This window comes from Meriones unguiculatus, chromosome 2, assembly GCF_030254825.1.
Source record: "Meriones unguiculatus strain TT.TT164.6M chromosome 2, Bangor_MerUng_6.1, whole genome shotgun sequence".
Taxonomy (NCBI): domain Eukaryota; kingdom Metazoa; phylum Chordata; class Mammalia; order Rodentia; family Muridae; genus Meriones; species Meriones unguiculatus.
The window spans coordinates 92,943,008-92,970,760 of record NC_083350.1 but is presented as its reverse complement, the minus strand read 5'-3'; the positions used below and the strand labels follow the sequence as shown (position 1 = coordinate 92,970,760).

At 47.9% G+C, this 27,753-nt stretch overlaps 1 protein-coding gene across 1 annotated transcript; it reads right to left on the bottom strand.

Moving 5' to 3' along the window:
- Window positions 1–6,708: 6,708 nt before the first annotated feature.
- Ckap4 (cytoskeleton associated protein 4) lies at window positions 6,709–14,797 on the bottom strand. The gene is made up of 2 exons (XM_021660521.2): window positions 14,238–14,797; window positions 6,709–9,112 (listed from the first exon to the last, which is right to left on the bottom strand). The coding sequence occupies exons 1-2, from the start codon at window positions 14,652–14,654 to the stop codon at window positions 7,805–7,807; spliced, it is 1,725 nt and encodes a 574-aa protein (XP_021516196.1). The 5' UTR covers window positions 14,655–14,797; the 3' UTR covers window positions 6,709–7,804.
- Window positions 14,798–27,753: the final 12,956 nt, after the last annotated feature.

Sequence of the window (27,753 nt, the reverse complement as noted above, 5' to 3'; positions counted from 1 at the left end):
TCTCCCTATGAGAGCCACCAAGCAAATGAGAGGTCAGAGAGAAGGTTCTCATGGTTGGTGTTTCTAGGACTGACTCCATTAGAGCATATGCCCTGACACAGGGGAAGCCACACCCAATGTGCAATGTGAATTTCCACAGAACATTGCGGAGCATTGCGCTTTCACCACAGGCTTATTGCCCAAAAGTTCTTGCACATGGTGTCAGGAACCAACATGCTTGCCTTAAAACAGCCAAGAAAGAGCCACACCTTTCCCAGCTGTGTCCAGCCTGCTGGCTCCCAGGCATTTCCAGTCTTTGCTTAAGCTGGGATGAGGCCAAAACAAGCAATCAGGAAGGAGGAACTGTCTCCCAGGCCAGCTGGTTGGCAATATGGGTGAACAACTTCCTCTCTCAGAGGCTGTCTCCCCATCTGGGGGGGGGGGGATGTTAAATTTGAGCCCATCTAATCTTACCTGTGCAGGGCCAGCTTGTTGCATGGTCTGTGCCGGTCAGGATCATTCCAAGTGACTCTTCATGATCACAGCCCTCATGGGTGAGTGGGTCAGTGTAGGCTCTCTGATCTACACTACTGTACATGAGAGTGAGTTGTCTCTATTTGGTTTTTCCTCTTTAAAAATAAACTGACTTTAAGGCCAATTGTCTTGACATACAGCTGTAATCCTAGTACTAGTCTGAAGCAGGAGGACTACTGTTAGTTCAAGAGCAGCTTAAGGCTATACAGTAAGACCCCGCACCCCCTACAGAGAGACAGTCAGAGAGAGAGAGAGAGAGGCAAATGTGAGTAAATGTGAGTGTTCTCTTTTAGGATGGCATAAGCACACATTGATATATGTGATCACGAAGTAGTGGATGAGTGAGCAAACTATAGTTTTCAACTTTGCATTTCTGTAATAAAAGAATGAGTGAGGGGCCTTGATTTGTCACCTACCACGAACAGAAAGTATTTTTAATTTCTTAACTTTAGATCTGTCAAAAGCGGGGGCTAGTCATAGTGCCTCCCTCCATGGGTATTGTAAAGCCTTTAGAATGACTGTGCATAGTCAGCACTCAGGAAGTGTTAATTGCTTGGTACAAGCAAGGTGACTTTTCTGCAGACACAGAGAGGAAGCACAGACCTGCCCAAGCGTAGAGAGAGCCATTCAGCAAGAAGGCAGCCATGCCAGCGGTGTAACACAGAAGGAAGAGGCCTCCTGATCAGCAAGCCTTGGGGTGGGATCCTAGGTGAGCATTCAAGTTGGCTTAGAGTTTGGGTTCCGGGTGCAGCAGTCTGATTAGGAAAGAAGGAAGGTGTCCTAACAAGGGGTGCAGGAAAATAGCCCCAAGCTGAGATTCCAAAAGAGCAGGCTGATGGCAGGGGCCAGCTAGAGGGAAATTTGCTTTTAAGCCACACTGGGGTCATGCATGCAGCCAAAGGCAAACATGGCAGATTCCATGCGAAAGGGGTACGGGAATACGGGCAGATTTACACTTGGGAAGGGCTGTGATGTTCTGCTCCCAAAGACAAGCCAGAGGCAGGAAGGCCCGCGAGGAGGCTATGCCTGTCCCTGCAGCATCGTGTCTTCATTTCTTTCCAGCCATTTCCTGATCTAGTGCCTGTCTCCCCACGGGACCAAGATCACAGGGAAGGCAGGAACCCATCTGTCTTGCTGTCTGTCTCCTGAATGTCTCCTCCATGTCCAGCAGAGTGACAGTCCCTCAGTATCATAAAACACAACCAAGTTTCTTTCTTAACTTGGGTGACCTTGGTCAACAAAAAGCTAAGTGAGGGACAGATGCTGGAGCTTAGCCCCCTGGTTAAGGGGCTGAAAAGGAGACAGGGTTAAAGACGATGATGGTATGTTGAGACTTCAGCCTTAGGGATATGGAAAGGGGGGTGTCCTAGATAGGGTTATCATTGCTATGATGAAACACCATGATCAAAAGCAACTTACAGAAGAAAGGGTTTATTTCACTCCCAGTTCCATATAATAGTTCATCATCAAAAGCAACGAGGGCAGTAACTCAAGCAGGGCAGGAACCAGCAGGCAGGAGCTGACACAGAAGCCATGGAGGGTTGCTTCTTCCTGGCTTGCTCAGCCTGCTTTCTTATAGAAACCAGGGCCACCAGACCAGGGATGGCACCACCCACAATGGCTGGACCCTCCCTCACCAATCACTAAGAAAATGATCTACAGGCTTGCCTACAGCCTGATCTTGTGAAGGCATTTTCTCAAATGAGGATCCCTCCATTTGACAAAAAACTACCTGGCACAGGAAGAGAAGAAGCAGGAAGAGGTGAACTCCTTAACCTTTGGCTTAAGTGATGTGGAGATCCCTAGTTCCCCATTTACTAGTGGGGCATGAGAATACGGGTCTGCAACCAAGTGAGATAAGTGGAGAGCGAGGCCTCTAGGCATTAGTACAAAACCAGATCAGTATCTGACAAAGAGATCTGAGAAGTGCTACTGTGCAGAGAGCAAATGCCTCAGCAGTTAAAAGCACATATTACTCTTGCAGAGGACCTAGGTTCCATTCCCAGCACCCACATGGCAACTTACAGTCATCCACAACTCCAGATCCAGGGCATCTAAAGCCCTCTTTTGACTTCCCTTGGCATCAGGTACCCATGTCATGTACATGCTTGCAAGCAAAAGATTCATGTACATAAAATTTAAAAATATAAATACATCTCTAAAAAGAAAAGACTGTGCCATTTATGTTGGCCACAGAAAGTTTCTTAGTATCTTAATTCTTGTGAAAAAAAAAAATGAGTTGGGACTTATTGACTATAAATTTTAATGTATTTTAGCCTACCTCCTTCCATACTCATTCTCTGTAGGTGAAAATGAGCGCCTAGCACCATACAAGTTCAGTTTTATCCTTGGAGTCAATACGTAGGAATCGTCTGGTCTGGTGCTTCTCAAACTGTGAACTCCAGACCGGCAGTAGAACAGATGACAGAGACCTGTTAGAAATGTGATTCCCACCCCTCTCCATCCCTCATCACACACAGACTTACAAGACTAGAATCTCAAAAAGGATCCAGCAACGTGTGTGAGTGTCTCTCTCTTACACACACACACACACACACACACACACACACACGTAAATATAGAGTCTGGAAGGTGTCCAGGTGTCCTCCTCAGTTCCTCTCACTATATTTTTTTGAGACAGGGTCTCTCACTGAACCCAGGGCTCAAAGATTCGGCTACTCTGGCTAGCCAGTGAGCCTCCACGATCTTCCTATCTCTGCCTTCCCAGCACTAGGATTGCAGTCACATGCTGCCAGGCCCAGCCTCTTCATGTATGTCCTGGCAGACAGCTGTTTATGTACTGAGCCATCTCCCCAGCTCTGTGATCTTCATTTACATGGTTTCCTGGTGACATTGATTCGTGTCTACAATGGGAGAGCCACTGGTCTGAACTGTCTTATCCTTTGCTGAGGAAAATGAGATCCAGAGAAAACAAATGTGGACTATCCTGGCATCACCGTGCCAGCTGGCAGCACGACCAGATCCAGACAGCTGAAGAAGGCAGCTGTGTACCACAGTGCTGAATCTGCCAAGTTCCCCCAAGACATCAGTCTCCTAGGTCGCCACCGCAGAATGGCTAGACCTCACGGGAAGTCAACAGGGACAGCCCATTTTCTACGCCTCAAGGGGCTTTACCCATTGAGGTACTCCTATTCGAGTTACAGCTCAGTCCACAAAGGGATTAAATTAGCGATTTGATGAGAACAATTTTATTACAAATTGTTCCCTGAAAGATGTTTGGTGACTACAACTGCCCTGCTTGTGACCCCCTAGCTGGTTTCTCCAGGCTTCCTTACCCCTAGCAAGCCCCTCCCCTACCCCATTACCTTTCTTCTTCTTCCATCTCTGATATCCTTTTGTGCCTTCCTTTCCTTCACATCTCCTTTACAGTCGCTGGCAATTTGCTTAATTTAATAATAAATACAAACAAGTCACTCAGAGGACAGGCCCCTAGACTGGACTCCGGATTGGGTGACCCGTGTGTGACACACAAATGCCAGCTGCCCTTTATATCCTCTCCAGTTGTGAGGGATGGTTGTTATCTTGGCGTCCTGCCCTCTTCACTCCCCCCCAACCCCATGTGTTTAACGTGGACAGTGACTTGGCTCTGGCGCCTCTCTGCAGCGTTTCTCCCCCAGATCCTGTGTCTGAACCTTCAGGAAAGCAAGCAGAGATCGCTGGATCTTGCCTTCCTGTTCTCACCTTGCTTTCCTCCAGTCCTGCAAGGAGGGCGGGGTGACTGAAAATTCAGTATTGTAACTCCTCTCCCTGCCTAAAATCCTTTTTGGTTTCCCATAGAGAGTAAGACTATTCAGATTCTCCAGGACATGGTCCCAGTCCTCCAGCCCCAGCCACTCCCCTGGACCCACTAAAGACAGGACAGGAGAAAGGCAAGGAGACAGCAGGTGGTCCTGAGGTGCAGGGCCCAGCATGACTCCCTCTGCTCCTGTCAGAAAAGCTCTCAACCTCTCTACCCTTGGCCACTCCAAATCCAGGGTCTATCACGTGCTGACTTGTGGACCGCATACCCATCAACACTGGGCCTCACCGCCTCCTTGTACTATGTTTAACTCACGCACATGCACACATGCACATGCCTAAAAGTGTTAAATATTTTTCCCTATCCTCACCAGCAGGGCCTCACTCTGCAGCCAGACTGGCTTGGAATGGATGGCCCTCCTCTCTCCGTCTCCAAAGACCTGGGATTTACAGTTGTGTGCCACTGTGTCCAGCTTATGTCAATCTTTTTGCTTCTATTTGGGCTGTACATACGTGGGCTCTGGAGTATGTGACGGAGGTCATTCTACACTCTTGCCTATCACACCACTCAGCCCTCACAACCACCATGTGACAGACCATTTCACCGTCAGCACTTCCACCACCATCGGCAGGTGGACAACCTTCTCACCTGTCAGTCCTGCCTACGCTTCACTGTAGCCTCTCACCTATTCTATTTTTTAATGAGTAGTTATTGATTTTTACATACTTGATAAAGAAGCTCTTGTTCTTTCCAGTAGAAAGCAAAGCAGGAAAAGCAGCTTCCAGCTCCTCTGCTCAGGGCCTAGCTTCTTCCTTCACACATGGTGAGGTGGAGGGCTGTATTTCTCCTCTTTCATTACCTTTTCTGTCGTTGATGTCACCCACTCACCTCATCATTTTAGATAACATTCTTTGAAATCTTCAAATTCAATCTCACACTCTACTTTAGCCCCGGTAGCACCAATTCCATATGCATATCCCATCCGTTCTTTTTCAAATGCATGGCCATCAGAGGGAAAGTGAGAATCTAGGCTAATGCCCAGCTTTTTCGGCAAAAGAGGGAAAGGCATGGCTGCTAGTGAAGGTCCTTGGCTGCTCCAACACAGCAGTGCCCTGTCAGCTCCCTTCTCACGGTTTACAGCCACAATCTCCTGTTCTGTTCTATTCTATTCTTTCTATTCTGTCTCTGGATCTGCAGTTCAATCTATGTCTTCAATATCCCATAGCTATTCTTATTCAAAGTCATGAACTTGATATTTCCTGAAGATTCCCACCTCTCCTCACAGGCCTTCCTAAGCCTCTTCTAGCTATCTCTGGTGCGATCCTGGTAGAACTGGCCACTACACTGCCACCGGCACTTCTAGGTCTAACACCTGCAATTCATCCCGACACCAGATTATGTAATTATCGCAACTAGGCTACCGAACCTAGGATCACGACCATATCCCAGGCCTTTATTTCACTAATGTTTTGCAAAATGTCTGATGTAGGCCCAAAAAGTGTTGGATTAATGAATGAATGACCAGCCAGCTAGAAAAGAAGGCATAAACTCCACATGCACCCGTATCCTGGTTCCCTCCACTCCAGAGTTGGAGAGACAACTTCCTGCTTCTTCAGTTCTGAAGCACGTCAGGGGAAACCTGAACTGCCCAAATGGATGACGGAGGAGGAGAACATAGTAAAAGCAGGAAATGGGTTTAAGTCTTACCTCATGACTTCCTAATACATGCTTCTCAGGCTCCTGCCCATGGAAAATGGAGAATGGTGCCTACACTGTGCTCAGCCCATACCTGCACACAGGTACAAAATAAGCAGCATCTATTTTATTAGGTGGTGGATGGGAGCCCACGGATGTACAGTAAATGCCCAGCTGTGTATTAGCTGTACTCAAGACAGTGGTTCACCTTGACCACAAGCTAGAACCAGATAGGGAGCCTGTCAAAAGCTGGTGCCAGTCTCTTAGATTCTCACCCAAATCCCTACAGAAGATCCTAATAAGAAGTCAGGCTGAAATCCTAAGCAATTAGCAGAAACAAATAATAGACCTGCTAATAGACAACAAAAGTATGTACCTGTGGGAGTAGAGCCTGAAACCTGTGTCAGACCCCTGACCTCTGCACGTGCCGTAAGGCAAACTACCTCCCTCAAACAAACAATTTTTAAAATTTTTTCTGGTTGTTTTTTTTTTTTTTCTCGAGACAGGGTTTCTCTATGTAGCCTTGGCTATCCTGGACTTATGTTGTAGACTAGGCTAGCTTTGAACTCACAGAGATCTGCCTACCTCTGCCTTTCTAGTGGATTATAGGCATGTGCCACAGCGCTGACTTAAAAAGTCTTAAAATGTAAAACATCACTTTTCTAGTCCTGAATATCTCATGCTAATAAAATACATCATTATTACCAAATTCTCAGAATTCACTGACTCTGAAAAAGATGTAACAAAGCTCAAGTGTTTATTAAGAATTAAAAATATTGTAAATAAGCCATACAGTTCATTTCACAGTAAACTAACAAACTTTTTCTTTTCTGAGGGTGGGCTAGGGAAAGTGGAAGGGCAAGACAGCCATTAGAGACAATACAGCTCAAAGGGCACAGAGAGGACAGCCACAGGGATGCAGCACACATGATCCTCACTGACAGATGGGGCCAGGCCACAGGAGACCTCTTTAGGGATACTGTGATAAAACAAAAAGATCTGGTATATACCCAGGGAGATGCCCGAATTCTTTGTGGAAAGTACAGCTCTGACATCACAAGCCAAAGACTTCCCTTATACCCCTCTAGATTCCAAACTTACTTGGTGACCCCTCCTCCCGTGGTGACAGGCTGGGTCACCAGGAACAGAAGGGCACTGGCCTCAGGGTATGGTGTTTTCACATTCAGGACCTTCTGAATTTGCATAGTTCTCTTTATAGCACTAGACTCCGGAACAGAAAGAGACTGCCTCTGAGTGGCCCTCAAGCAGAAGGCTGGAGGGTTGGCTTTTCTCCTCTGCCCATTCAGAACTAACATCTATGAGATTTTACCAGTTCTAAATGGAAGACAGCAAATAAGAGACAGCTCATAAAAACTCTGGCCAGGAGTATATTTAAAAAGAAAGTAAAATTAAGTTTACTTAAAGACAATTAAAAAGAAAAGTGGCCTCCACCCATTTTTTTTCAGGATTTTTTTTTTTTTAGGTTAATCTGCTTTCTGGTAATCCCCAGTTAAAGCCACTGTCATCATCCCAACGGAAGACACACCCCACCTTTTCTGCATAGGGCTAGGCCTTCTGGAAGCCAACTCAAAAGCAGAAACAGGAATTAAGAAACCAAAGGTGTGTGGTAAGAACTGCAAATAAATTAACCAGGCACAGATCACCATGCAGTGGTGCTGGCAGCTTTCCATGGGAGAGCGGGGAGGAGCAAGAGAAGGGGGTGGGGGGCACCTAGGAAAAAACAATGTTTTGGGTTTTTTTGTTTTTTGTTGTTTTTTTTTCTTTTTGGTCGTAAGAAACTGGACTCTAAATCTGTGCCCTGCACAGGCAGTTCATTTAAATCTTTTCATGGATCTTCTCGACTTTCACAAACAACCTATCCAGGTCATTCCTCAGGTCATCCAGCAGGCCCTTGGCTGACTCCAGGCTGTTCTCATTTGTCTCAATTTTGACAGAGTAGGCAACCAAACTGTCCACGGCAGTCCTGAGCATTTTCAAGTCTGACTCCACTTGGCTCACTGAGGATTTCAGGTTGTCTAGAGAGGACAGTCTGTCCAGGAAGTCCTGAGGAGGCAGGCCCGCGTCCTGGGCTTGGTCCCGGCTGAGCAGTGAGCGTACCTGCTCTTGCAATGACTCCACAGTGCTGGGGAGCTCATCCATGCTTTGCTTCAGCTCCTTCAAGTCTCTGGACAGCACCAGCTGGTCATCGCCCAGGCTCCTCACTGTGCTAGCCAGGTCAGATGAGGACCCCAGGCTCTCCAGGTGCTCCTGCAGCAGAGCCAGGCGCTGCTCATACTCCTGGCTCTTGGACAGGAGCGATTCCAGGCTCTCGGTGTGACGTGCAGAAGCCACCTGTACAGAATCGACTCCGTCCTCTACATACTGAAGCCTGTCGCCCAGGCCCTCCACCTGCCTCCGGAGCTCACCTAAGGCTTCAGAGTCTTTGAAGACAATGGCCTCTTCTGGTCCAGGCGCTCTGGCCTTCAGCTGCTGCAGCTCTTCTTCTAGTCTCCTGATATCCTCTGGTAGGCGAGAAGAGGTTTCCTCAGACTGCAGAAGCTTCTCTGTGAGGGCCTGCAAAGCCAGGCGCTCTGAGTCGGCTGCCTGCTTGAATGCCTGTTGCTCCTGCTTGAGGCTCACTAGTTCCCGGACCTCTGTGTAGACATCAGACTCCATGGTTTGAAGGGAACTCTTCAGGGCCTCGATATCTCTCTCCCTGGACTTCACAGAGGCCTGTACCTCCTCCATGGCTTTCTCCAGAATTTTTAGGTCCTGACTGCGATCCCTCTTGGATTCTTCCAGGGAGGAAACCTTCATCTTGACATCATTTATGTCCTTCTGGCTCCTCTTCTGTACGTCAGTGAAGATGGCGATGTTGTCGTTGATGGACTTGGTGAGCTCTGTCAGGCGCTCCTCCACCGTGTTCTCCAGAGATGTGAAGTCCCGCTCCCGGGCATCCTTCACCACATGGATCCCGTCCGACAGGTCTTTGAGAATCTCGTTCTGCAGCTTCTGCAGAACTTCACTGATACGGTTGATCTCGCTCTCCCCTTGCTTTACAGCTTTCTCTGTGAGATCCTGCTTATGTTGGGAGCTTCTCAGAATGGATTCGAAAGTTCCAAATGTGGCTTGCAGAGACTGCACCTAAAACCCAAATCCAGACGTTAGCTACAGAGAACAAACAGCTGATGTGACTGCATGCGCTACTGCTATTTTCTACATTGTCCATCCCAGCCTCTAGGTCAGCACTCTCCTTCCAAAGGTAGGCATGTAGTAGTTGTGATAACCAGCTGCAGGGCCCCTCTAAGGCAACTCCGGCATCAGCTCATTACTCACACCCAACCAGACAGCACGGTCCCTCAGCCTCTCTCAACCCCCTCTATCTCTGCCAAAGCGACTAGCCATGGACGGACAAGTAACAGGCAGGCTGATGAGGTGAGCAACACCTTTTCCCTCTGAGATGGTCAGATATAGGATGAGGGGGGCCTAGAGCTGTCAGACCAGCACATGACCAACACCTATTCGTCAATCAAGACAGCACCCAGGGAGACAGAGCTGAAGCAAGGCAAGAGCACAGTGAAGACATTACTTGGCCCCTGCTGCTCTCCAACCTCCTAGTCTGGGCCAACGAGAACATCCACATTCTCATATTCTCTTTTCCCTCGCTTCCCTCCTTACCTCCCTCCTTCTGCCATTTTGGGCTGGCTTTCTAGCTCTTGCAATTAAGTGTCAAAATTTTCTTAGGAAAGAAACTGAGGCCCAAAGAGACACTAGGCACAAAATTAAGAGATTAAGTTCAAGTCTGTGCCTGTCCATTCCAGCTGTGTCTTTGGCAAGTTACTGTACACCCTGGACTTCAGTGTCCTCACCTAAACATATAAGGAGTGGACCAGGGAATTCCAGAGGACACTCTGGCTTCTGTGAACACACTGTGACTTTCTTTGCTGCTACACATTCATTCAACTTAAACTGTATTCTGAACTAGGTTCAGGGTGGACACTCCATGCAAGCTGGTTAGACACACTGAGAGGCAGAGGTCATGCTGATCGGGAACCTAGGCCTCATCTTGATGTGACACCTGTAACATTTGGTGGCAAAAACAAAATAAAGGAAAGAATAAGAATCCCAGCAGTGTAGCCTTGATTCTCTAGGTCCAACTACCCATTTCTAGTGTAACATAGACCTGCTACAATGCTATGAGGTTGTCAGCAGCCAAATCCAGTGTGAAGGACTCTGGTGAATAAGTGATGTCATTAACAGTCAACAGTTAAGTGTATTTCAAAAGGGAGGAAGACACATATTCTAGATTAAGAGGTTTCAGGGGCTGGAGAGTTGGCCAAGTGCTTAAGAGAACTTCTACTCTTCCAGAAGTTCTGGGGTTAATTCCCAGCAGCCACACGGCTGTCCACAATGTCTGACTCTAGTTTCATGGGCTCTGATATCCTCTTCTGGTGTCCTCAGGCACCAAGTATGCACAATGCATACATGCAGGTGCAACACTCAAACACATGAAATAAAAAACCTCCGGAAGGAGGTCCTCCCAAGTTAAAACAGCACGGGGGCAGACTGCTGACCCAGCAACCGCAAGATCCCAAAGTCAAGTCCAGCACTCAATACATTGGGGCTGGTTGCACATGCCTGTAATCCCAGCACTCAGGAGGTACAAGTAGGAAAATCAGAAGTTCAAGGTCATCTTAGGCTACACAGTGAGTCAGAGGCTGGCCTAGGCTACATGGAACACTCTTACCCCCCCCCCCAAAAGTGACATACATACATACATACATAAAACAAGGGCTCTGGAGCCAGACTAGGTAGGCAAATCTTAGGCTAATGCTTCAGTGTTTGATCCTGGACAAACTACAGGCTGTCTGGGTCTTGGTTTCCTCAGCTACACAGCAGAACAAAAAAAGTACCTGACTCACCGACTGTCATCGTGAGAACTACATGAGTTTAAACACACAAAGGGCTTAACTGTGCCTACACTCGGTGGCCACACAATGCGCAGCAGCTACTGTCTTCATCATGGGTGAGCTGTATCCTAAGTTCCTCAGAGGATCGGGGATTCTTAGCAGCAAGTTCACGAATGCCAAAGGTTGAAAGGAGAAACTGAGAACACAACAGGGATGTAGAAGGATAGATACCATGGCCACAGTGCATGCCCACCAATTAACTAGTCTAAAAATTCAAAATCATATTCACTTCCCAAGTCCCAGGCTGTGAGCAAATGGGGTCGGTCTCTCAAGCCTCTTCCATCTCCATCCATCCGTCATTTTTAAGGCAGATTAAAACGGGGTTCTTAGAGGAAGACTGCCTATTTGATACTCCAGTAAGTAGACAATTTCTCTCCCTGGCCAAATACAACCTGAGACATAAAGAATACTCTTGAGAAGGCACTAGAGAGAGGTGACCTCTAAAACTAGGTTAGTAAATCACAATGCCTTCCTGTTCTAAGCATAGCACTTAAAATAGAAGCGTGATGGGCGAGCCCAGACCTGCAACATGGCAGGCTACTTCCAGTGTTTTCTCAATGGACCAAAGAAGGAAGGAATTCAGAGCAGGGACTGATAAAGCTTGGGCAGGCGTGGCTCCTATTTAATCAGCTCTTTACAAATGGCTAGGAAGTGATATCAATCAGAAAACTATTACCAACCAAACCCAAAGGAACCCAGTGTCTCCCCTACTGAGGCCATTGTAGGTGGTTCATGTTTACCCACAAAGAGCTCATAACAATGAATATGGACTGGATGTCTGTTCTGGTCTGTGTGGGATGCCCACTGTGTGGTAGGTGATGGGTAACATGGCAGAGATAAAGTAATGGCTGGAACTCCATCCCTGCCTTCAAGGAGCCTTGCTGGGGTAAGGAGGGACAGTAATGGCTGACAGTCGATGGCTTACTGTGCGCTGCTATACGACACAGAGTGTAAGTGGTGGAGCCAAGCATCAAAATCCCAGAATGCCTCATTCCAGGTCCTGAACTCATCCAAAGGATGCTAGAAAAGAGGTTGCCAACCACCTAAAGAAAGCTCTGGCGCCTCTTCACAGCATGAGGATTAAGAACAAGAAAACACAGAGAACTCACTTCCTACAAATAGGGGCTCCTCTCACAAGCTGTCCTATCAGCCTTGGCTACTCCTCTACTGCTTTATGCAGCCTTGGGATGGACCAGGGCAAGAGGGGTTAATAGCTGAACCAGCCCCTTCCCCCATTCTGAAGCCCTAGACTTGATAACCCCATTAAATCTTTTCAAGGGTAGTCACTATTTCAATCACTTTAGAGCCACTAGATTCTTGGAAAGCTTGTGCATGGGTGTGCATAGTACATGTTTGTGTGAATGTGCTGTGTTGGTGTGCCTGTACATACATGTGAAGGCCAGATGTTGACACTGTTCTCACTGGGCTTGAGCACACTGATTTTGCTAGACTGGCTGGCTAGTAAACTCCAGACATATCTTCCTCACTATGCCTCCTCAACACTGGGATTTCAAGCATGGACTCCCAGGCCCAGCTATTTTTCATGGGTCCTAGGAATCTAAACTCATGTCCTAATGTTTTCTTGCAAGTGCTTTACTGACACAGCTACCCTCATCTCCCCTCTCCTGGCTTCAATTCTTACTAATCTTGATGGTACCTTGTTCCTCTAGCTGGGAGAATGAGAAACTGAGGCTCAAAGAGCAAAGTGATTTGCATACAGCTGTGAAGGGAAGGGGTGAAACCAATGGAAAGATGGGAAGGGGGCATAGGAAATAACATCCCATTTCTTCAACCTGAATTCAAGACACCCCCAATTTGGGCCTCAGTCTCCAACTTCCCCTGTATTTCCTGTCACTCTGTCGCTGGAAGGCTGACTACCTTCTGTCCTTCAGAATTGTTCAAGATTGTCCTCTTACCTGTGTGCGCTCACACGCCTTCTCCCAACAGTCCTGACAGCTGGCACTGTCTGAACCACGGAGATACAGGCCCAGGGGCTTTCTTCCCAAAGCGAGTCTGAGTTACCCACCACTGAAACCTACTTCGTGTGCTTCTTACAAGCTTGATTTCTGCTTTTTTTTCTTCCACCAGGCCTACCCAGAGCCATTCAATAACTATTATGACTGATTAGCAAGTGGGTGGATGGAAGAGAGGAAACAGGGGCCAGTGATGAGCCCCCTCAGGGTGTCTGTGTTTTTAAGATGATCTGACTGATGTTCATCAGACGGAGGAAGACTGCCTGCTTGATTCTCTCAGATAAGTCACCTCCCTTGGCCTACACCACTTCACAGGCTGACTCACTCCAGTTGCTCTTCCAGTTTTGAGAGGAAATCCTTACTGCTGCACACTCAACAAAAGTACAGACTTGGCAGGGCAAGCGGCATGCTGGGAAAAGGAGGCAGTGGTTCCGGCTCAGAAGTGGCGGGATTTTTTGTTTCCGTCCAGCAACTGGGTTTCATAGAGCAGGGAAGTGGGTGGAGGGTGGAGAAGACATGGGAGGGAAGGGTGGAAAGGAGGCAGCTCTGCCTTGGAAGCCGGGCTCAGTCATTCCTGAAACGGGTCTCTGGGGATCCGTCATCACACGTGGCCCAGCTTTCCTATGTAATCTGCACCTTAGGCAGCTGGGGTCTTTGTCAACTCACTTTATGTCTCTAGACCTCAATATTCTGGTCTGGAAAATGGAGTCAATATTTGTCAGTCCTCACTTCCTCCCTCCAGGGTTAGCTTTTCGGATTACTTAATACCTTTGGCCTTGTGTTTCTTCTAGAGCTGGAGTAGGCTACTTCAAAGGCCCACATGGGCTCATTGGTCCAATTAAGGGCAAGGGACCTAAAGATAGACACCATTTCATCTGAACTTAGCAAATGACTAAGCTCACTAGCTTTTCCTTCCCCCCCAAAGCTCTGGGTCTATTAAAAACTGGCTCTGATGACTCCTGTTGGCAGAGCCAAGGTGAAGCCTTGACCAAAGGCTTCCAGGGATGCGGTGGTTTCCCTTCCAGCCTCCTTTTCAGGCAACTCTGCCCATTCAGCGGTCCCTAATGCAAAAAGAATGGACTCCGGAGAGCCTGCCCGGCTTCCTTACAGGTCACCGCTAATGTCCTGTGACAGGCCCTTGGCCCACCCTCCCCCGATGGTCTGGCCATCCTCATAGCCTGCTCTAGCCCTCTCCACGAACATTAACAAAGGGGTTCTGAGACCGCCCTGGCCAGCTCTTGCCACAGGGCCTGGCAGGAAACGACAAGGGTCCCTTCAGGGAGGCCAGGAGTGGGGTCCCGAACCAGCCAGAGCTGGGGTACCCACCTTCTGCTCGACGCCCTGCAAGCTCTGGCCCAGCTCATCCCTCTGACGGGAGAAGTCCTGGTGGCCGCGCCGGACCTGCTGGACCTCCTCTAGGACGTGATGGACACACCAGCCCGAGAAGGCGGCCGCCGCCACCAGGGCGAGGTAGAAGAGAAAGTTGAGCAGCCGGCCGAGCCTGCGAGAACAGGACGCCGAAGACGCGGCGGCGGCGGCCGAGGACCTGCCGCGGTGGCCGCCCCGGTGCGCCTGAGTCTGCGGGTGCTGGGGCGGATGCGGCGCCGGCGGCTGCGGCTGCTGCGGCGCCGGCGGCGGCTTCTTCGCCACGTCATCCGCGCCGCCCGACGGGTGGGCGCCCTTGTCCGAGGGGCTCGCGGCGCCGTGGCCGCCCTTGGAGCCCCTTTGTTTGGCCGAGGGCATGGCGGCGGCGGCGCGGCGGGATGGGGGAGCGGGGCGCGCGGCCCGGGACGCTGGCTCGGGCTCCCGCGGGGCTACGCGGGCGGCACGCGGGCGCGGCGGCGTCGGAGCGGCCGGGAGCGCGGGGCGCCGGAGGAGGAGGCCGGCCGCGGAGGGAGGAGGGGGCCTGGCTCCGCCGCCGCCGCGGCGCCGACCCCGCCTCCCGGGGAGGGAGGCCGAGCCAAGCCCGAGAGCCTGCCACGCAAGCCGGCCGCCGCCCCTCCTCCCTCCGCCGCGACCCCGCGGAGGCCGGGCGGGGCCGGGCGCGGCCGGCGGGGCGCGGCTGCCGCGGTGGCCGAGCCTCCCAACGCCCGGGCACCCCGAGCCGAGCCAGCTGGCGGGGAAGCGTGACCCTGAGCACTGTGCTGACCTCAAGCCCCGCCTGAGCGGAGGGGGCGCTCGGGGGTCGCGGGAGTACGGCTCTGGAGGAGGGGGCCTTGACGCCCTTCTTGCTTACCGCGAACTCGGGGACACCCCTCCCCTAAGGCCGCCCTGCAAGACCGCAGCGGGGCCAGGCCTCGTCTCTCCCGGAAGGTTTTTAGGCTCCAAGGACTTAGCAACTAAGCACCTTGGGTATGGACTGCTACTTGTCCTGGGAACTGAGTTACTGTCAGCCCTCTGGACCTGGCCAGTTGGTCGTAGACATTTTGTTTCCGGGTATCACACGGTCTCACCACAGCTCCTGTCCCTGGCAAGCTCTGGGTTGAGTGTTGGGACGCCACCAGCACCGACGCTTAGAGAGACACAGGTCAAGATTATCACTCTCAGATTTGTAAAAAGAAATATAACAATATCAGGCCCCAGTGCTTATCAACTTACAGGGATTCTGAAACCTTCGCCAAAGCCTTGAAAGACTGGGATTATATTTGCCCATTTTATAAGAAAGACATAGGCTGAGCATCAGCCAAACGGAATGCTGCAAGATTCCACACAGCCATGGTCTTAGGCTATTGCGATGCTTCTGAAGCCCCATAGGACTTCACTTCTGTCTGGGGGACAAACGGGGGCCCACTATCAGCTCTTGGTTCTGGACCTTTCCCCCTGCACCTGCCTCTTGGTGCAGTCTTGGTGTGTGTATGGCAGAAGTGGGGATGCTCTTTCTTCCGTCTGTAAGCTCCTCCCAATCTGCTTGAGAGGGAAAAAGTTACAATCAAAACTGAAATCTTCCCATCTTTAAAGCCATGTTCAAACACACCTCTTTCCTGGGTTGGCTGTCACACGCCTGATTGCAAGGAGACGTTTACAAAGGCAAAGCTTTGCTGAAGGCCCACTGTGTGCCGGAGAGGTGTCTGTACACTGGTAGAGTCACCTTCCTTGAGAGCAACTATTGCTTCTCACTCTTCACAGCTCAGCTTTAAAATCTGGATGGGCACGTATGTGCCGGAAGTCACAGGATCTGTGTTACAGCCGGGGAGCCTGCGAAAGGCCGATAGCTGAGAACTGAGGACTAAAACAAATGTAAGGAGATCCTGGAAAGCAAACCTTGAGCTGTGCACAGGGCAGAGAATGAAGAACAATTTGGAGAATGGATTTGCATAGTGGAAGAACAGGAAGGCTATTTCTGAGGCAGAAGCAGAATGAGTCCAGGATACCTGTCTTGACTGGAAGGTTTTGTGCTGCGTGTAGAGATGAGTGGGTAGAGTGACTGCAGATTGCAGAAAGCCACAGAGAAGGTAGCAAAGCGACCAGGAGAGCCACTGCTATTGGGGAAAAAACAAAAGAGTAAATTAAATTTGGACCAGAATCTGCTTTAGTGAAATCGTCTGGCTCCAGCCAGAAGAGAACACAGCTTCATGGGCTGGATAGCAGGCCCTATGGCAGAAACCTCCTAGTTCAACAGAACACAGAAGTCCTCAGGCTTAAGGACAGACAGAGATGTTTGTCCTAAGATGTCCAGGGCCATCTTAAAAACCAACTAAGATTGCTATTGTGCAGACGGAGACCCTCCTCCTCCATCGTCTGTGTTAAGAGGACATGCCAGTAATTTAGGGCAGCCTGCTGGAACAGCCAGCTCTAGCCTGGAGGCAGGAGCCCTGTCTGCTCTTTGAGCCCTGGCTTTGCCACCAAATTCTGTGACCTTGAGGAGTGGACTTAACCTCCCCTGTAGATTTTAGGCCCACCTTCTCTGTAAAGGGCACCTCTAATGCTCCATCTTGTGACATTAGTCTGTTCCTTAAAGAAACAGTCATTTAATTGTTAGTGAAAATAATCAGTGATGTTAGATTTTTTTAAAGGAGTTACACATGCGGGGCAGAGGTGGGAATGGAAGGTTCCTCAACTTTTTGCCTGGTGAACACTGAAAGAATAGAAGGTGACAGGCTAGAGCGATGACACAGTTGATGTCTTGGTGGATAAGAGCATTTGCTGCACAAGCATGAGGAGCTGAGTTCAAATCCCTAGGACCCACATAAAAAGCCAGGCAAGACTGCAGGGAGTATAACCCAAGTGCTGGAGGAGAGAATGCTGGGACTTGCTGACTGCCAGTCCAGCTCCAGGTTCAGTGAGAGAGGCTTGTCTTGGGGAATGAGGAGAATGATAGGGCAGACAGCTGCAACCTTCTGGCCTTCATGTGAGTGCACATGAACTTATGCACTGGTAGACACACACACACACACACACACAGCAGTGGGGGTCGAGGGGAAACATGGCTCTGGAATAAACTGCCTTGGGGGTCACATGCAGTTCTAGAACCATCTGTAGAACATGATGTCCCTGCACTTCAATGATTTCATCTCTCAAATGGGATGATAAGAATGGGTTCAGCACACTGTGAGGATTGCAGGAGTGATGCCACATGATGCTGCCTTTACAGCAAGACTTGGTGAAGAAAAAGCAGCTAATGCCATCTGCACAGCCAGTGGGGGCAAGCAGAGCTATGCAAAGCTTCTGTGTCCAGATTTCAAGGACTTTCTTTCATCATCATTTCTGGGAATTCCTCACACTGTGTGCGCCTCAGACCACAGGCTACGATTGATGTGTTTAAGTTTATAAGGCAGTCAGTGTTTTCTGAAGTTGGCTGTTTGGTTACACCCATAGGAGGAGGGGACCCGCCCAGAGCCATCATGGAAGTAAACCTTGTAGGGACAGGAATTTCTGGAGATTTCCATCCTGCTGTCTTTCTCTGTATTGGCACAGCATGCATTCAGTTGCTTCCTCTCTGTTCTGAGATGATAAGGTCCCCAGAGGCCGAGCCACAAGTCCCTGTGCTTTACAGAATCATAATTTTTCTTTGAAGACCCGTCTCCTGATGTAGTGTATTAGCCTTTTTGTTGTCTCCTTCAGACTATACTGAGCATCTCCCACTTCCACTGAGCTGTACCAGTGATGTGGTCAAACCTGCTCACGCCTGGGTAACTGAAATGACCTCCAACAATGGATGGATGGTTGGTTGGATGGTTGGATGGATGGATGGATAGATATGACAGTATATGGTCTAGAATTCTAACCTGGTTTTCAACATCCTCCATGGTCAAGTAGGAATTCACCCTTTAGGTGAAGAGCATATCAGAACTTTGAAAGTTTCACTAAACTTCCACTGAAGTAGGCATTATATGTAAATACAATGATATATAAGAGGTTTAAACAACATGTTGTAAATATTTAACAAAAACTGAATAGAAGGGATAATTGAACATGACAGATCCCTAAGGAGTTAAGTCAGAGTTGTAACTGCAAAAACCCTATTTTCTACTCAGGATTTTTATCCTGCCATGCCTTGTTCAACTATCTCCCAAATTTTATTATAATCAAACCACAATAGCAGGAGAGAGTAGGGGTTAGGGTGTGGGAATCCTGCCTCCACAGCCATCTAAGGTTCTAACCAGCCTGTGGCCGTTGCCCTCCAGCTATCTGCAAGCTTCTGTTCTCCATTCAGGTGTTTCTGCCCAGCTTTCCCGACTGCAAGTCCCACTGCCTCCTTCTCTGGGAAACTTTGGTCCCCAAAGGCTGTTCTTTCCCCCAGGCCTGTCCTCTGCACCACGTTAGCCTGAGTAAAAATGGGAAGCTGGGTTCATCTGACTCTGTCTGGGAGACAGTGTGTGTGTGGTTGGGAAGCTGGGTTCGTCTGACCCTGTCTGGGAGACAGTGTGTGTGTGGTTCTGGTTAGCTGCAATACTTCTCTAAACCTCAGTTTTCATCATTTGTAAAGTTGCATGACTATTTCCCAGGACCTGTGAAACGTAGTCAATATGAAGAAGCCCATTGCAAGGTTTACACATACACACACACATACATACATGCATACATAGATATATGTGCCTCGCTGACCGATCACACCCCGAAGCCTAGGCTTTAGATGGAGACTTAGAAATCCCTGAATGCTGGTGGCCTGAGCTGCCGGGGATGAATGAGAGTCCCCTGTCCATGAAGTTCATGTCTGATTCTCCTTTCCTGAGTATCGAAGATCAGTGTGCCAGGCATACGTCTACATATATGGCTCACACACACATATGTATACATGTAAGCCATGTGTGTGTGATTATATCTATATTGTACATATGTGTATATGATTATATATTATATACATATGTGTGTCATATGTATGTCATACTTCATTGAGGTGTGCTAACTAAGTAAGTTCAAAGCCTCTATCATTCAGAAACTACCTGGGTATCTTCAGCTTAAAAAAAAAATTCAATATAGCTTTCCTATCCACAATCCCTAAGGCCTGGGGTATGAGCGGGGTCTTAGTGAAGTCTCCGTGAAGCGCCCGGCATGGTTTGTCTCAGGAGAATGTCTATTATGGTGTAGTTACTCTATTGTCTTAGGCTCCCCCTGCACAGCCCTCTCATGCACATTGTCTTCTGAGCTATCTTGTTGCTTATCACTGGGTACATATCGGTTGTCCTGAGGAAGCATTTCTTCCATTCAATTCAGCTATCGACTGAACAAATCTGATTATCTGACCCAGGTGAGGGGATTATAGGAGTGAACAAAACAGTCCACAGATCCTGTCTTCTGGGATCTTCTGGCTAGCCCTGAGATCAAGCAACAGCACAGCCATCAAATGCGGGGTCCTAGGCAGCACCACGTGCTAATCAGAGTAAGAATCATGAGGGGAAACTGTGTGGGGATGGGATGTACAACATTACATGATGTGGTCAGACCAAATTGAGAAGGCGACTTCTGAGGGAGAAAAAAAACAACTACTACTTTCCCCAAAAAAACAAAAACAAAGAAATGTTAGGTCCAACCAAAAACATACCAAGGGGGACAGGGGCTCCTGGGTAGACAGGAGCCAGCGCAAAGATCGTGTGGCATCTAGGAAACCAAAGAGACCAGTCTAGACAGTTTGTGTGAGCAACTCATTCAGTAAATATTTACGTTTATAAAATAAGATGGACTGGCACCTGGTACACAGCACTCAGCGTGTTATCAACATTGTCTTAATGAATTACTGCCACCATCTCTCTCCCAGCACCATGACCCATTGCCCACAGCAATACTTGGTACCTAGTAGGAGCTCAGAAACCTGGGGAACTGAACCTCACTGACTGAAACCATCCTCCCTAACCGCCACACCTGTTGCCTGAAGTTCAGCTGCTCTGGAGACATCTTGGGTGTTTCTCTGGGCCTTTTGTTCTGAAAATTCTTAGATCTTACTAGCAGAACTGTTAAAATACCAGCGTGAGATCCCCTTGGCTGAGTTTCGGCTCTTTCAAGGAGACAGAGGGAGCGCTTCACACTTCACAGGTGCACGCCTAGCCGCTGCCTGAGCCTTGGCCTAGCATCCACGTGGGTTCTGAGGAGCAGGCAGCCAGGAATACGCGTCTGTTTGAGACCTGGATACCCGTTCCAGGTTTCTCCCTAGAAGGTGATTAACAAAGTAAGGAAATGGACTGACAGAAAATGTTCAACTCTAGTGAGCATTACAGTATCTTGGGTACCTGTCTAGTGTACAGAAGAGATCGAGAGCCACTTAGTGCATCTGCAGGTCTCTCAGAGGACTTGGTAACTTGGGATAAGCCTCGCGCTTTCATCACAGTGTAGAGTCCATGTTACTATTTAACTGAAGCCTTTCTTGTTTCAACAAGCCTCCTTTCAAGAGCATAAAATACCATTCACCTTTTGACCTATTTCTTCGATGCCCAGGAAAGGAGACTCAGACACGAACCTCACAGACAGGGGACTCTCATTCATCCCTGGCAGCTCAGGCTCACCCACCAACATCCAGGAATTTTTTTTATTATTATTAATTACACTTTATTCATTTTGTATCCCCCCATAAGCCCCTTCCTCCTCCCCTCCCGATCCCACCCTTGCTCCCCTTTCTGCATGCATGCCCCTCCTCAAGTCCACTGATAGGGGAGGTCTTCCTCTCCTTCTTTCTGATCTTAGACTATCAGTTCTCATCAGAAGTGACTGCATTGTCATCTTCCGTGGCCTGGTAATGCTGCTCCCCCCTCAGGGGGAGGTGATCAAAGAGCAGGCCAATCAGATTATGTCAGAGGCAGTCCCTCTTCCCATTACTATGGAACCCACTTGGACACTGAACTGCCCTGGGCTACATCTGTGCAGGGGTTCTGGGTTATCTCTATGAATAGTCCTTGGTTGGAGTATGAGTCTCTGGGAAGTTCCCTGTGTTCAAATTTTCTTCTTCTGTTGCTCTCCTTGTGGAGTTCCTGTCATCCAGGAATTTTTAAGTCTCCATCTAAAGCCTAGGCTTTGGGGTATGGTCGGTGTGCCAGGCAAGAAGAGGGCATTTCTCCTACTGTCTTCCCAATGTTATCTTCCTAGTTTCCTAAAAGATTTCCCTGCAGCAGACCTCTCCCTTCCCCCCTTCTCCACTCTCCCCTTTCCTCCCTCTCCCTGCTTTCTGGCACCTCACCAGCATCTGTTTCTACCCAACCCAAAAGCTACTCTCTGAGAAAGAAAACAATAGGTTTAGAGTAAGAAGAAAAGCAAGCTGGGGCCCACAGCTGTGTCCAATCAAGAGCCAAGGACCACATGTGTCTGATTTCTGAGTCCCTGCTCCTTTCTGTTGGCCACACTGCCTTTTGGATGAGTGACCTACAAGGACTCCTGACCTGCTGTTAATCTCAACATCAATATTTAGTGTTAACTTAGACTAGCAGGCAGCATGAGAAGCCATTTTTAAGTGATTACTGTGCATAGGTGAGTTCTTACGTACTTGCCGAATGGAAAAGATGTTGATAAATATTTGTCAAATCGCAGAATGAATATCAATGTTATAAAGTGAAGGCTTGGTGGATCCTAGGAGAAAGAAGAAGGTATTTTTCATCCTCCCAGTATGAGAGCCTTGCCTCCGCAAACAAACTTAAGTGAGAAGCTTTCCTCCGTAAGAATGATTTGGGCTGTGTTGCTTTCATAAAAGCTGACCTTAGTTCACAGTTCAAGCTGCCGGGGACTGAGATCATGTTCGTGACTAAACTAAGGTGCCCTGTCATGGAGCCAGGTTCTGTCTCAGCCAAGCTGTGAAGCTGTAGAGCTATGAAACCAAAGCATTAGGATGCTATGAAGCTGTGAAGCTGAGGCCTGTCTGGAGTTCTGGTTTCTCTTGGGTTCTCTGAGACAGACGTATATCTTCTAAAAAGAAAGAGCCTCTACAAAGGTGTCTTAATCTTCTAGTACTACAGGGCTCCTCAAAATGCCTTCTCTTGCTCATCTGAAGGTGTATTATATCATGTCTTTTCTGGAAATACCCAGTATCTCTTCATCCTGAAGTTAGTAACCAGGCCTGTCTAGTAAGGGTCAAAGGTTCAGCTGAGAGGAAGAGAAAAGAATGCATACAGCTGTCGAGAGCTGAGCCAGGTGTTTCATCTTTGCGTTCCCACTGACTCATCACAAGCCTGGTCAGCAAATGCATTTGTTTGTGGAGACAGAGAAAGAAAGAGACTGACAGGAAGACTCAGAGAACACCAGCAACCCACCTAGCTAACAGCTTCCAAGTGTCAATCAGATTGAAGCCCACCCCCACCCAACTGGGCTTTGAGGTGTGACCATTGTGCCAAGCGGGCTCTTTGTCTGCAGCCCCCCACCCCCGGTCTTAAGTGTTGCCTTCCCACGTAGGTAGTGTAGGTTGTTTGCCTTCTAAATCTCACTAAGTTCAGCACAGCTTCAACACCTCATGTAACCTGCTGCCTCCATGGCTGTCCAGTTTTCTCTCCCATAATTTTCTGCATCTATAGTATCTAAGAGACCTTTGGGAAAACAAGATAGTCTGTACCTTACATCTGACCACAATGTCAGGACTATTAATGTAGGACCCCAGGTATCAGTATTACTTAAGAGATCCTTAGGAGCCAAGTATGTCAATTCTTGGTTAAGAATTACCAAAATACCAGCAGTTTGAAAGGATGGATGAAGCAGGAGGATTGCAAGCTCAAGGGTCACATGGAGGAAAAGAGCCAATCCAAAGTCATCCTGGTCAACAGGCAGAGGCTGCCTCAAAGTTTTAAACAGGTTAGGAATATAGTGCAATGGTAGAGTATTGGCCTAGCAAACATGAGGCCCTAAATCCAATTCCTTGTATTACTAAAAAGAAAAAAAATCTGCCCTTGGACTTAGAGGGATGGTTCAGTGGTTAAAGGCACCTAGGTTCGATTCTCTTGTTTGTTTGTTTGTTTGTTTGTTTGTTGTAGAGACAGGGTTTCTCTGTGTAGCCTTGACTGTCCTGGAACTCACTCTGTGGACCAGTCTGACTCCAACTCACAGAGATTCCCCTGCTTCTGCCTCTTGAGTGCTGGGACTAAAGGCGCTGCCACCACCCTGCTTGATTTGATTCTCAATACCCACGTGATAGCTCAGAGTCGTCTGGAACTCCAGAGTTCCAGGGACTGTGAGGAGCTCTTCTGTCCTCTGAGGGCGCAGCACACGCATGTGGTGCCTTGAGATACACACAGTCAAAACACCTGCACACATACACCAGAGCGGGGAAAAACATCTTTCATCTTCTGCCTGTTCCCAATAAAACCATTCTTCATCATTTCCCACACAGAATTTCCTAAGATACACAGCAGCAGCTGTCCCAACCACCCCAACAAGCTCTACTTCACTGGCCTATTGACCAAATTTCTGCCTATTGGCTTCTATATGGGATGGTAAGGAAGGAAAGACTTCAGGTGACACTGAACACTTGATAAGGTTGCCAGCTTCGATGTTTGGCTCACCACACACACACTAAATAAAAATGAATTGGACAATCAAGTGTATAAAATTCTTGTACCTAGGAAACCCAGAAATAAATAAAATGAGTCATCTCTTAAAATGTCGTGGGAAACTGTAGTATCTAAGCACAAATGAAAATGATGTGGTTAAAAAGGCAGAGTGGGCCAGACTCAGTTACATAAAATGTAATGTTAGATTTTTAAATAAGTGGTAAAAATAGGTATCTTGGAAATTTGTTTTCTGAATATGACAGCACAAACAGACAGTGTTTGTTAATATAAGATGCTGTTAATGTGTTAAGATAACAGCTTTTCTGGAAGTTAAGAAGGTGGCTCAGTGGTTAACATTACTTCCTGTCCTCTCAGAGGACAGAGCTTGGCTCCCGGGACCCACATAGGGTGGATCACGAAGCCTGTAGCTCTAGGGTATCTGATCTCCTCTGTGGCCTACACTCATGTGCATATACTCACACACAGATGCACACCCATGCACATAACTGAAACTAAATAAATCTTTTTTTAAAATGAAAATGTACTCTGAAGGTCAAAGCCTCCCTAGTTTGTTTATTTCTTCTGTCTACTGATGCTTGACTTAAATAATGAAGATGACTACATTATTACTGAAGGAATTGAAAACTGACTTAAACCTCCAGAAGTGAGCTAAAGCCATGAACATAATTCACAAAAGATATGATTATTTAACACAAAGCATATCAGCAACCTACTTATGATATAAAATGGGAGCACTTAAAATGAAATAGGAGGTTATTATATTTGCCTACAAAATTAGCGAAGATTGAAGAAAAATTCTAAGAAAATCAATGCCCTTCTATGTAACAGGAAACAATTCCAACTTTGGCGACAAGCAGAAATGAGAGCAAAGTTTTGGTGGTATTAAGATGACCACTACAGCGGAAGTGGCTTTCTAAAAGGCTCAAGTACTGAAGGAGCAGATCCTAGCTGGTGGCACTGCTGAGAGCTGGCCAAACCTGGAACGCTTTGACCTAACCAGTGGATAAATGCGTGGATAGATCCATCATTTACCAGCATTAGTAGGAGGCGTTAGAAACTCAGAGGCACAGCCTCCTTAGAGGAAGGGGGTCACTGAGAGTATACTCCTGATGAACATGGCTTGTTCTGTGTCCTCCTCCTGTCTTACTGTTTCCTAGCATCTACCACCTGTTCCAGACATCACTCTGCTTGGCATAATTTCAGACCTAAAAGCAATGGAACTAGTGGACTTTGAACAAAGCCAAATAAATCTTTGCTCCTTCAAGGCAGTTCAATGGTGGTTTGTCATAGTATCCAAAGGCTAATCCAGGGATGTGCTGACTGTGTTAGGCCAGTTCATCTTCCTCACTACCACCAGACAGCCTTCAGTCCTCAGCCAGTCACAAAGGAAGAACTGGTCAACCTTCCCTAGGATTTTTCAGGTTAGGGCTGAGGGCTTCTTTGCCTCTAGATATGACTCAGTAGGAGGCAACTCCAAAAGCTCCTGCTGCAGCCATGTCTTGCCATGTAGAGAGAGCGAATCAATGCATTGGTTTGCAGAGAGAAGCTGTGCTTTCCTGGCTTCTTAGCCTCCTTCAGGTCATTTCCAAACCCTTCCTCTTCCCACACTATGACAAAGGGAGTGAATAAGCCTTTGGTTTGCCACCCTTGCTTGGCTAGGGTGGGCTTCCTCTGCTTGTTAAAAGCCTGTGGCTAACCTCTGATCAGGAATTGTGGAAACTGCCTTTGAAAGTAGCCCTGGTGGAAGCAGGAGACACTGTTATGACATAAGCCAGTTGTTAAACATCTCCCAACTTTGCTGAAGGAACCCCAGGCTGGATATTTGTCCCTAACAATCCAGAGAATTGAGGATCTCGCAGCCAACCATGCAGAGCCCACCCAAATCCCACCTGAGACCTTCATGCTAAACCAGTTTACAAATGAAGAGAGCCACCTCCAGGCAACTTTGGTGTTATAAGGTTTTCACCCTCTCTCTCAAACAAAATTCTGCTTCAACAATATTCGGCCTACTTGCCGCTAGACACCGTGGGGCTGCCTCCCCTGAGCAGCCCTGACTAGGGTGGGCCTTTCAGCAGGAAAAGACGGTGAAGTGTTTGTCTGCCCTGGATGAGACAGAGCTCCTCAGGAAGCACACTTGCCCCTGATTCCACCCAGGAGCACAGGCAGAAGCAAAGAAGAAGCCTGCCTGCCACAAGGGAATAAAAAGAGGAAAAGAAGAGCCCAAACTACCCGCAGATGTCCCAGCTAGTTCTTTTGGGCTGGATTGGAGAGCCAGGCAGGAAGAAAGACCATCTCCAGCGTTCTTCCTGTCCTCTGCCCACTGATGGGCCCATCTGCGGCACAGCCTCTGCACAATCCCTTCTCTTTTCTTCCTCCTCCTCTAGAAAGAAGCAAGAGCAAGGGGCAGGAGAGTGAGATGGGCAGAGTCTGAACATGGAGACTTCTTCAGCTGTCTTTGGAATTATTTTTGGTGACAAGCAGGACCACAAGGACTATTCATACTGCCACATCCATGTTTTCATTTCTGGATTTTGTTTCTAAAGAAAACTATAAAAATGAAAGGCTTTTCCACATGTTTATTGCTGAGCTGTTTAGAACAGGAACAAGCAACTAGAAGTCATACAAAAGTCTAACAGGCAAAAAGGACAGAGTGAATTTAATTGAAGTCAGCAAGCAGATTTAACACACTGTGGTGATGGTGTTTGCTGCAAAGGCTGACAGTCTCAGTTCCAGCCCCAGGACTGACCCTGGGGGAGCTGACAATGCCTGACAGTTGTCCCTGGCTGCCACATGCACACCCAGGCACACGTGCCTCTGCCACACACATACACAGTAAAGAAGTGAATTAAATATAATAAAACATTAGGTCTGAATTTTATATTCAGAATTCCAGACAGTACAAAGAGGCAGAAGCAAACTAAGCCATGTCTTGCGGCTGATAACCAGGAAGATACTCCGAATGTCCGCGTGGCCTCCTCTGTGTGGTAAAGCTGTTACAGGTTTTACTTCTGCTTTTCTCTGTATTTTCCAAGTTGTGGTCAATAAACTTCGGTAAAGATGACTAGCATGTATTTAGCATTTTTCTGTACCAGGCTCGTGCTAGGCACCTTCACAGATCATTTTAGTTGAATTTCCAGAAACCCTTTAAGATGGGTGCTTCCATTAGCTCCAGTTTATCCACAATGACATTGGTACTTAGTGAATTTATATAACTTACCCAAAGTCACACAGCTGATACATAAAGAGAAGCTAAAATTTGGAGCCTGGGCCCTTTGATTTCAGAGTCAATGTCCCCTTCCATCCCAAATTTCTTAATAAGAAAAGAAACTAAATAAGTAATTGCACATATAAAGAATTACATATTGAAAGAAAACAAATGTTTGAGTAGTAGATCTACTCTTCAAGGCTAGTTTGAGGTTTAGCTCATTTGAGAACTGCACTTGTCTCTGAACCCTTGTGCCCATATCTGCTCCATGTGTGGACTTGTATACTGTCCTGTGTTGGCCATCCTTCCTCCCACGCAGGGCTCACACAGGCTTCCCTCAGAGGGTGCTGATGAAAGCAAAGACGCTATCACACTAAATCAATAGTTACCGGGCCTGGGGGTCTGGAGAGATGGTCCAGCAGTTTAGAGCATTTGCTCTTCTGAGGACATTCATTGACTGCCCCCCGATAAAACAGTAGCCATCCACACTGAGTCAGGATGCGCACTGACAAAGGACGTATCTTCGCAATGGTGTGCATTGCGTTGTTGGACACAATGTTACACACGTAATGGGCTGTGGCCTGGTGAACACATAACTTGTACGGACACTGAAAACCCAGTAGTTTGTATTAATTTATTTTCAAAATGTATCTGAATGTTTTGCCAGCATTATAATGTACACCATGTGCATGCCTGGGGTGGACAGAGCTCAGAAGAGGGT

What these genes read in the sequence shown, in the direction of transcription:
- Ckap4 (XM_021660521.2), bottom strand. Translation starts at nt 14,654, where the DNA reads ATGCCCTCGGCCAAACAAAGGGGCTCCAAGGGCGGCCACGGCGCCGCG. An exon ending in TGCAGGGCGTCGAGCAGAAG is followed by an intron (nt 9,113 to 14,237) that starts GTGGGTACCCCA and finishes TTTGGGTTTTAG; the next exon opens with GTGCAGTCTCTGCAAGCCAC.